Source organism: Leishmania donovani, chromosome 14 (assembly GCF_000227135.1).
Source record: "Leishmania donovani BPK282A1 complete genome, chromosome 14".
In the NCBI taxonomy this organism is placed as follows: Eukaryota; Euglenozoa; class Kinetoplastea; order Trypanosomatida; family Trypanosomatidae; genus Leishmania; species Leishmania donovani.
Window position 1 is genome coordinate 354,617 of NC_018241.1, and position 10,777 is coordinate 365,393.

The 10,777-nt window shown below is 58.6% G+C and overlaps 2 protein-coding genes and 1 pseudogene across 2 annotated transcripts, besides 1 other annotated feature; all 3 read right to left on the minus strand.

Annotated features, from left to right (window-relative positions):
- Window positions 1–2,873: 2,873 nt before the first annotated feature.
- On the minus strand, window positions 2,874–3,221 carry LDBPK_140910 (calpain-like cysteine peptidase, putative; the record flags this gene model as incomplete). Its single annotated transcript, XM_003859411.1, has 1 exon — window positions 2,874–3,221. The coding sequence occupies one exon, from the start codon at window positions 3,219–3,221 to the stop codon at window positions 2,874–2,876; it is 348 nt and encodes a 115-aa protein (XP_003859459.1).
- Window positions 3,222–5,597: 2,376 nt separating this feature from the next.
- Window positions 5,598–5,945, minus strand: LDBPK_140920 (calpain-like cysteine peptidase, putative; the record flags this gene model as incomplete). Its single annotated transcript, XM_003859412.1, has 1 exon — window positions 5,598–5,945. One exon carries the CDS (start codon window positions 5,943–5,945, stop codon window positions 5,598–5,600), a length of 348 nt encoding a protein of 115 aa, XP_003859460.1.
- A 2,593-nt stretch (window positions 5,946–8,538) lies between these two features.
- On the minus strand, window positions 8,539–9,943 carry LDBPK_140930 (annotated as a pseudogene).
- Window positions 8,539–9,943: a sequence feature.
- Window positions 9,944–10,777: the final 834 nt, after the last annotated feature.

Genomic DNA, 10,777 nt, shown 5'->3' on the forward strand with positions numbered 1-10,777 from the left:
TCAAACACACACACACACGCATACACAAGCAGACTCGCATACACCCAGAAGACCGAGAGTGAAGCAAGAACAACGAGTTAGAAAGAGGAAAGAGAAGGACAAGAAGGGTAAAGACAGCAACACGAATATGGATGCAGAGAAAGGGGTCGTGTGTGTGTGTGTGTGTGTTTGCAAGTGAGTCGATCCCCCTTCCTCCCCGCACACATACACACACACACACACAAAAAGGAGGAAGCAATGGTGATGAGGTGCGGATGAGGTATTTACATAGGCATTATGTATATACGTATCTGTGTGTGTGCGTGTGTACGTACCCGACACACCACCTCTCTTGCTCGCTCGCTCACTCTCTGGGCAACGCGCAGTGATGAGATGAATGTGTCGGGAGAATGGCAAACAAGAGAAAAATCTACGAGCAAGGAAGGGGGTGGGTGGGCGGTACACGGAGATGGAGTCTATACAGTCCACCGGCTTACCCACCTCTTGCGCACCTTGTATAGCGTCACCGGTGCCCGGCATGCATGATCGTATGCGCGTAGGGAGGAGAGGAAGAGGAAGCCAGAGAGAGAGTGAGAGGAAAAGGGCAGCAGGTAAGCGTCTGATACTTTGCGGCAACGGCGCGTCTCACGCGGGACATGAGATGTGAACGCGCCCTCTGCAGGGCATGGCCATTTTTTTTTCGCGCCGGCGTGTCGATTGGGGGGAGGAGGGAGGGAGCAGGCTCCAGTCCTCACGCGCGCGGCTTGTGCATTGCTGGTGCGCACCTCATAGAGGCAAGAAGCAAACGATGCGGAGCCGGCAGGCACGCGCCCACGCAGGACTACCTCCCGCTGCCGTTTGACGGGCCATCTCACTTGCATGAAAGAAACGAAATTTGCTTTTTTTTTGTTTGGGAGGGGCTCAACATTGTTTTTTTTTTCTTCAGGAAATGCGAAAGGGGCCAGCGATGGCGTGAGGCCGCGATGGGGGTGTTAGTGGTGTGTAGAGTGAAGTGGGTGGGTGGGTGGGTGGGGGTGCGAGGGCACCTCTCTTGCCGCGTCCGTCTTTCCTTCGTTCGTTCCGTGCAAGCATCCTTCAGTCCTTCGCTATTTCTTGTTGCTTCGTGTCTCTCTCGCGAGCCCATTGTATCAGAACCGGGAAGCGTGAGAGTGGCGTCCTTGGCGACCCAACCCAACCCAAGCTTTCCCGATCCCAACGGAAAAAGAAAGAGAGGGGCAGGGCAGAGCAGAGATGCGCACATGCGGAGAAGGGGGAGCGAAAGGAGCGAACACGAGGGAGAGGAGGGTGGGAACGAGGAGTAGAGGAGGACCGCGTGCACGAGGCCCGAGCAGCATGACAACAACACCGCGAAAGCACACACACACACACAAGGTAAAAGAAAAGAGATAAAGAGATAGAGAAGGGAGTACATGATCCACACGCATGATGAACGCCCACTTGCACCGTTACCGCTCTGCACATACACACCTACAAAACACACACACGCACGAAGACTATGGGGAGGGTGAGGAAAGAAGGAAAGAATGAGAGAAAATGAAAGGAAGAAAGGGGCCTCAAGGGAAGAGGCGGCCTTCTCATTCCCTCAGTTGCCTTTGTCTACGGGGTCAGTGGACAGGTGTTACTGCTGCAACGGCGGCGTTCTCTACATATTCGCATGTGCCGGTAACACTGCGTGTGTGTTTGCGTATGTATGTGTGCGTCGGTGGGCCTTGAGAGGTGCAGAGCGTGTATGTAACATGCGCGTCGGAGGACGTGCGCTGTACCGCCCCACTTGTTTTGCGACTGCTCCCTCTGCCTTTCCCGCCTCCTCCCTGTCGCCTCACCCTTGCATACAATCTCTGCCGCCCTTGTGAGTCTTACAGGCGCCCGCGGCAAGCAACGAAAAATGCGCGGGCTTCTTCCGAAGAAGGGATGGAGAGAAAGAGGGAGGCCGGGAGGAGGAGGAGGGGGGCAGATCGGCCGTTCATCACACATATATACCTATACACACACATCCACAGAGAGAGAAAAGCGCACAGTTGAATACAGAGAAGCACGAAAAACGTACGCGAACAACAACCGTACATGTAAACATACACATACATACCTGCATACATATATACATACGTACATACATGGATACACACAAGTCCACATACGCGAGAACTACAGCTGGAAAGAGGACAGAGTGGTGGCGGTGGTGGGGTGAGGTGGGGAGGGTCGAGTAAGCGCAAGAGAGAGAGAGTGGTGGCGGTGGTGGCGTTGTCTAATGGGATCCGGGTGGAGAAGGATGAAAAGAAAAAAGACGCACATGAAGATGGAAAGAAAGAGAGAGAGAGCACAGCACACACACACACACATCCAAACACGCACTGAGGCAGAAACAAAAACAACAAAAGGGGGCAGAGATGCCGATGTGGGTGCGGACGCAGGGGTGGAGAGAGGGGGGGGGGCGGGGGGGGCGAGTGGACAGAGCAAGCAGGTAAGCACGCAGACACACACACAGACACACGCGCATATACATGCACGTATGTATATACATATATACATACAAGCGTGCTCGGCGAAAAGGATGGGAGCAGGAACACGAGCAGGCAAAGTGCAGAGAGGGCGAGCGAGTCTCCGGCACACCAGACACGCCCAAAGGGGTGGGGGGGGGGGCACTCGCCTTTCCGCTATCTGCGCATCGTCGTGCGCTCGACTCTCCGGGGCACTTCTCCTCCTCCTCCCTCACCGCCGTGAAGAGACGAGACGTCAGAGAAAGTAGAGGAAGACAGAACAAAGTCGATGAGCACCGCGCACACAAACACCATGTAAACGCCACTGCGCACGCCCTTACCTCCTCTCTCTACATGTCCGTAGCTGCCTCGCGTTGCCCGCTCAAAGGTGCCCCCTCACGCCTTCGCAATCGGGTTAGCCTCGAAGCTGATCTTGAAGCCGTTCGGCTCGCCCTCGATGAACATCTCTGTCGTCGTCGGCGCAATCTCCAGCTCGCACTTGAACTCGCCAGACTCCTCGTCTTTTTGCATTGTAGTGTTGCCGATGGCCTCGATCTTGCTGTCCTTGCCGAACGCGACCTTCACCAGCATTTGGTAGTTCGTGGTGTCGTTGTAGAACGCCCACTTGTGCTCCTCGTCGTTCACGATGCGGAACAGCAGCCCGTTGCCGTTGTCCTTGAAGCACTTCACCACGGTGTTGCCGCTGTAGCCGGGCTGGCCGTTCTCGTATTTGATCTCAGACATGATGGTGGGTAGGGGCGTAGGGTGGGGGAGGGGGCGGTGAGGAGAGGGAGGGCGAGGGGTGTGTGGCGGGGATGTCGCTGATAGAGTGAACGTGTGCAGTTGTGCTTGCTTTGTGAAGTATGCGGAGGAGAAAGCTTATGCTAGCTGACGATGGTGTCTAGGCACCGACACAGACACACGAAAAGGGAGAGAGGGGGCCAGACGCTCATGTGCGCATGCAGGGCATCGGCGGGCCAGCGGAGACGAAAAGGAAAAGCGAGGTGGAGGGGGAGAGAGAGAGGAGTGCATGCGTGTGAATGTTTTTAATGTGCGTCGCACCTGAGTGGCGTGTTGCCGCAAGCTAACCTGCGCGCACTGGGCAGTAAGCAGAAGGATGAAATGGTAGCAGTAGTCCTCGCTGCTCTTAGTCCGTCTTAGAGCGACGCGGCAGGGCATCGGCGGAGGCCTGGCTCAAGGAAGCCTTCAGAGGGGCCGGCAACGGCGCGTGGGCCGCGCGGCACGCACACCGCCACGCAAAGCCAGCGAAGAAAACGTACAAAGAGAGAAAGAGCACGCCGTGCTGCAAGCGCGCTCTTCCCTTTTATTGTTTGTTCCGCTCTGCCTGCGATGCCGCTTTTGGTCTTTGTTCGCGAGTTTTGCCGCATCTTCTGTCTCTACATGTCGTGCTGACGAGAGAAGGGAGGGAGGTGAAAGGCGTCCGCGGGGGACGGCACGAGGTAAGGGCGAGGGGAGGGGGCGGGGCGAGAACAAGTGTCTATGTGTGCTTGCGGTGCGTGATGTTGGTGGGCGAATGCATGCGAGAGCGAGAAATAGAAACACGGAGGGAGTGAGGGGATATCAGAGGCGAGGAATGCGATCCGTGCATGGGAGCGGACAGAGTCCCTTCCTCTCTCTTCCACACACACATACATCATTATCTCCCCAACGCACACATCCGGACATGCTCGCAACGCGGGCATTGACGGGCATGCCTCAACCCCATTCGGATCGCATCATGCACCGTCACCCGCACGCACGCACGCACCACCCCCACCACCCTCTCCTATTCTCCTAGACTTCACTCCACCCCCTTTTCCTTCTCCAGAGTTTGGAAGATCGATCTTCTCTCTTGCCCCCCTCTTTCCACACCCATGCCCGCTTGTTTTCTCACTTCCCGCTTTTTTTTTTTCATAAAGCGTGTGCGTTCGTTGCTTGAAACAGTTTTCAGTGCCTTCGCTCCGTTCCCTTCTCTCCCCTCGTGCACACCGAAAAATACACAATAACCATCTCAGAAGCAAAGAGCCGAAGAAGAAACGAAGATATGCGCGTCTGCATGCGGTGGCGCGTGTCGTCGGTGCATCTGCCGGAGAAGCTGTGCGACACAGAACGCGAGAAGACGAGAGGGAGTGCGGAGGAAGAGCGAAAAGGAAGAAGTAGTGAGAGAGGGAAGCGATCACCGGGACAGCGTACAACCGAGGCGATGAAGGCGTGCGGCGGCGGGGGGGGCAGAAGGGCAGGGAGGGAGGGAGGGAGTGGGGGGGGGGACGCTCAAAGATCAGAAGCTCATACACACCCACCCACACCCATCCATCACCACCGCCACCACCCCAATTCCGCTTTCAAAGGAAAAAGGTAAATAAACGATGAATCGCGGACAACATGGCAGCGAAGACGTGGCTTCGAGAGAGCGAGTGCGGGGCACACAGACGCACGCACATAATATATATATATATACAGGCGAGAGAGGAGGAGGATGAAGAAAGACAAGGACACAAGGCGCATGCGAGGCATCACAAACACCACACGCACGCAACAACAGCAAAACGAAACGAAAAAGATGCGAGGCAGCGAAAGAAAGAACAAACATGAAAATACGAAAAGAAAAAGGGGGAGAACACTTCGCGCCCTATCGATGCGTCCATCACGCCCCTCCACTCTCGCACTCTCCATCACAGCGGCGCGTAACAGAAATGCATGCGAGAGGCTAAAAGAGTGGAGAGGCAGGCCGTACCCCCAGGAGCGTGCGTTTAGCGAGACACGCGTGCCACTGGAGCACGCCCATGGTGAGGATGACCGACAGGGGAGCAGGAGGGCGAGAGGTACAGAGGGTATCGTAAGCGAGAGAGAGACGGCGTCGAACACTGCGGAGACTGGAATCACTGTTGCTGCGGTGCACTTAAAAAGTGCACGCACTACATATCTTCGCCACAGACGCCAACCCTCTTCTCTCTTCTTCTCAGATGTCACTCTACCCCTCCCTCTCCTTTTTCTTTCGCGCTTGCGATCTGCTATCGCTTCTACATGGCGTCCCTGTTTGCTTGTGAGCGCGCGCACGCCCTTACCTCCTCTCTCTACATGTTCGTAGCTGCCTCGCGTTGCCCGCTCAAAGGTGCCCCCTCACGCCTTCGCAATCGGGTTAGCCTCGAAGCTGATCTTGAAGCCGTTCGGCTCGCCCTCGATGAACATCTCTGTCGTCGTCGGCGCAATCTCCAGCTCGCACTTGAACTCGCCAGACTCCTCGTCTTTTTGCATTGTAGTGTTGCCGATGGCCTCGATCTTGCTGTCCTTGCCGAACGCGACCTTCACCAGCATTTGGTAGTTCGTGGTGTCGTTGTAGAACGCCCACTTGTGCTCCTCGTCGTTCACGATGCGGAACAGCAGCCCGTTGCCGTTGTCCTTGAAGCACTTCACCACGGTGTTGCCGCTGTAGCCGGGCTGGCCGTTCTCGTATTTGATCTCAGACATGATGGTGGGTAGGGGCGTAGGGTGGGGGAGGGGGCGGTGAGGAGAGGGAGGGCGAGGGGTGTGTGGCGGGGATGTCGCTGATAGAGTGAAAGTCCTGAGGAAGCTTCACGATGCTTGTTGTTGTGCGTGCGTGTTGTTCGGGGCACAAATGCGTACGAAGAGGAGCAGGCAGAGGAGACACAAAGCAGCAGGAAGAAGTAACATGGAGCGGTGCTCACATGGAGAGGTACCGAGTGCGAGCGTGCCAGCAAGTCCACCACGAACCGCGCACGGGCAACTCCCCTCGGGCACGGTAACGCGGGAAGGGTCGAGGGAGCGAGCGGCGATAGAGAGAGCGCTGAGAGTGGTGTGTGTGTATGTGTGTGTGTGGGGGGGGGGAGAGACCAGCGATGCCGCATCACCCTCTTTCTTTGTCGCTATCGTAAGACGGAGACAGAGAATTAGAAAAGAGGGAGAGGGAAGCGGCACGGCGCCCGCAAAAAAGAGGCTCACATGTCGATATGCGCATGCGCTACCTTTCGTTGGACTCCGCCCCTGCAGCGGCGGCGCTCGATTTCGTCATGCGCCTGCTGCATCTCCTCCAAGAGTATCACGGCCGAATAGCGCAGCAGAGACAAGTCGTACTCGAACCGGCTGCCCATCGACTGATCAGGGTGCACCACCTCCGTGGAAGTACGACGGTGCACCATCGCGGGAACGAAGGAGGGTGTTGGTGGTGCACGCAGAGTCCTTCGGGGGCACATCACCGGCGCCACCAGCAATCATGAAGATGCCGGCGATTGCCTTCTTCGCCTGCTAGTAAGTGCACAGGATGCTGCTGATGCAGCCCGAGCCGCTGATACAGCTAAACACATCTCCGGCGTGCATGCCAGGCGTGCCGTTGCCCCAAAGGGGATGCGCCCGCTTGCCAAAGAGCGCGAGCCGCAGCGCGAAGGAGCGCGCGGAGATGCCCTCGCAGCCACAATCGAGCTTCTAACTGCTGCCGTGGCAGTTCTTTATTGCCTCCAAGAAGCCGAAAAGTCGGGTGACGTCCTGCTTGACAGAAACGGCCTCCTGCTCGCGGAGCAACGTCGCGCACGCAGCGTTGTATGCGTCCTGCATGGCTAGCTGCGCAACTTCGGATCCGGTGCTTCGCTGTACCGGGGGTGCTTGTAGTGGTGGGTGTCTGGTAAAGAGTGAAAAATCTCAGCCATAAGGACAGAGGAGGAACGAAAGAGGAAGAGCGAGATGATCGCGCGAGGCCTCGGGGATTCGCAAACGTCGAAGGCGGGCACGTGCTGCGAGGGGGGAGTAGGGTAAAGCTGAGGAGGGGCACACCATGGCCGCAAAACAGGAGGAGGTCGCAGCGTCCTAACCAATATCATCCAAGCTCTTGCCGCCTCCCCCCCCTTGGCGAGGCACCGGAGTGGATGCGGAGGAGGCAAAGAGCAGACTGCGAAGTGGGTACTCAGGCACGCACACGTGCACATCGCTTCTCATCAATCTTACTCCGTGGCTGGAGCCTGTTGTCTTCGCTCCTACGCCTACGTAGACGTCGTCCCTAGGAGAGACCAACACAGAGGCGAAAAGAGCCACTGCAGCCTCCCCACCATCACAGCCGCAAGCAACGGTACAGCCACAGTGACGGAGAAGGAGGGCCGTTTGCACAGCGGCATTTGCATCAGCATCTCCAGGCGCCGTCCATTCGTGGCTTGCCTTGCTGTCGTCGGTGGAGTGCTACGGCATCGGCTTCAGGTTTAGCGTCTCCCGCAAGGATGGCGTGGTCCTCCCGAGCAGCCGCCTGCAACATGTCATCCAAAACCGTAGTCCTCTTCGCGTCCCATTCGTCGTCCGAAAGTGTAGTCGCGGGTGGTGGGCTTTAGATGAGCTGAACGCGTGCGAACTTCTTCGCCGATTCGGCATGTGCGTAAACAACAACAAAGTACTGCGGATATTGCTCCACCACGTTGATCAAGTGGTGATGCTGCAAGCATATCGTCTCGCGTGCGCCATACCGAAGGCGGCCAAAGAGATCGATCGAGTTGCGCGACCGCCCTGGCGGCAGTTCAGTCGCCAGCACGTGCAACCACTCATCGACGCTGTAGGTGCTGCGCAGCCGTCCGTCCGGCAGCGGCAGTCCCGGCCGCATCACACGAATGTTATTCTGCTCACGAAACTCGAACAGCTGCACCTTTGTCGGCGCGTTGCGGAGCAGCCGGATCGGATCTGTAGGGAGAAAGTCGGTGATCGCCGGTGGCAGCGCCTGTAGGAGGTTGCGCAGTCCGATGTGCCGTGTGGGCGGCAGATACCGCAGAATGGTGTCCAATAACACCTCGGGGGCCGTGTATGGCGAGTTTGGGTTAGCGGCCAAAGCCATGCGACGACGGATCTTCTGGCTCGAGCGCTTCTGCGTCGAGGTGATCTGCAGCCGTTCCTCGGGTGAGAGACCGCTGCGATGCTGCATCATCGCATGCCCCTCGCCCATGACAGCGAGGTCCGCCGAGGCCAACCAGTGAGGAAATCCATTCGCGTCAAGTGCGTTGATGCCCTTGCCAAACAACATCACCGTGGGCACTGCGTCGCCCTCCACGAAGGTGGATATCGGCGGCACTTCAATTGCAAACCCAAAGCCGCGGCGCGTCGGCACCTCTTGTGTGTGCTCCTGCGTAGCAGCTCCTGCACGCGTCGGTGCCGACGAGCGTGGCAGCGCCGCCGGTGGTGTGCCGGCTATCATGACGGCGGAGCGGCCGTTGGTACTTGGCACGACAGAAAGCTGAAACACGCTCTCGTGCTGATACAAAAACCGTCGCAGCGTTCCAAAGTAGGCGATGATGTCTCGTTTTTGCGCCATCGCTGATTCGACACGCGAGCCCGGCCTCCATCTCCGACACGTACACAAGCCCGCGGGTCTGCAGAAGGCGCTGCACCTCCGCTAATTCACGCGGCAGCGGTGTGGTTTCCGCGCGCAGCGAGCGCACCGGCGGAAAGCTGAGGCAGACGGCGCCGTCCTTCTGCGCCGTGGACTGCATTCGGTGCTGCTGCTGGGCAAAGTAAAGCAAGTTGGAGCGCTGACACAGCGGCAGCAGCGCCGCTTTCACCGCCGGCGGGGCGTGCTCGACGACAGCGTACAGGGGGATCCATTGAAACGGCCGAGGGAAGCGCGGCAGAAACGAGTAGAGCAAGTACGGATCCGGCTCGTAGGCGGCGATGTACGGATGCACCGCTTCGCCACTCTGTGGCGCCAGAGCGGAGGTCCCAGGCGCTGCTGGCTCCCTATCGTCGTCGTCGAAGCGACCACCGTTGCTGCCGTCATTCGTTGATGCTTGTGCGTCCTCATCAACGCCAACACACGCAGTGCGTTCCCTCTGAGTGAAGCCTTCGCCGTCCTTTCCGCCATAAAACCGCAAGTACGTCTCGTTCTCCAGCTCCACCAACCCCAGCGCCATCGTCTCGCCAAATACGCGGCGCACGTGCTCGAACGTGTACCCGGGTGGCAGCTGCTTCAGCAGCGCCTCCACTGGCACGAAGTGCGTTGACAGCATGGCCGCCAGCGCTGATGGACTGAACGACGTGGCAGCTCCGTGACGGCGGGTTGCCGCGACCGGCAACGCCGGCGGCGGCGGAGGCTCGAACGCATCGCCAAAGTAAGGCAGGTAGGTTTCTGGGCCGCCGAGACACGCCCTTGTGGATGGCGCGAAGAAGGCCTTCTTGACCGCAGACCAACGCCCGTAAGGTTCCGCGAACCTCTGCGGGCCTTTTGGGAGTGCCGAGGCGCTGTCCGCCAGTCGGCGAGTCGCCATCGGCGGGCAGCACATATCTGCGTAGCGGAAGTCATCCCCGTCGCCCGCGGCACTCCCGGCGTCGCTGGGGCTCCGTGCGGCGCCACAGCTCACCTTTGCAAGGTTGCTCTCGAGCTGCCCGCGCTTTTCAGGTGCCAGAGGTGCGTACAGCGCCGCAAGCGCGCGCCCGACTTCTTCGGCCGACGACGCAACGGTGGCGTACAGGTTATCAAAAGGCATGTATATGCCGTGCGCTCGCACGCTGCCGCGGCCGCTGACGGAGGACCGCAGCTCATCCGCCAAATTCTCTCCGGCGATACAGAGAAGAAGCTCCGACAGCGTCCGTGAAGTCTCCTGCACATAATTGCGACGCCGCTGCATATTCAAGGAAGCTTCTCATGACAGCGCTGAAAAAGCCGTCGCATCGATGGGAGAGGGCCGCGCACATGCTAGCTGGCCGGCCCTCTTTTCCTTTGCAGAGCTCTTCGGCGCTGCCACGGCTGTTGACGTCGTCTCGCTCGCGGAGTTGATAAAATTCCACGCCGACTCGAAGAGCACTGGAGTCGTGGCGCCGTCGATTGTGAAGAGCAAGTAAAGCGAGCTTACTGGGATGCACACTGGTGCCCGCGGGATGCACTCCACCAAGCGTTCCAGCAGCTCGTTGTTTCTTGCGTGAACCGCTGGCCGGATGGAGGGTGGCGAACACGCGGGCGATGGTACGGGAGGTTCGCGAGGAGGAGGGGCCTGGTACTGCCGTTCCAGCGGAGGTTGTGAGGTGCGGTGCGCAGCAGAGGTGCTGAGCAGACACTGTGGCGTCGAAAACGGCGGCGAAGAGCATCGCAGATGTGCTGCTGGGCGCCACCGAGTGGCGCCAAGGCGCCGGGTTGGTTGCCGTGCTAGTAGCAGCGGCATGCGCATGATGAGATGCTGCGCATTTTCGTTCGACAGCCGCGCACGTGTTATCCGCACGCGACTCAAGGATAGATGAAGGCGGGTCAAAACAAAAAATGGGCAGCACTTTGATGGACGACAACTGCACGCACGTGCACACGCCGGCGTGGTGCTGGCGTAAAG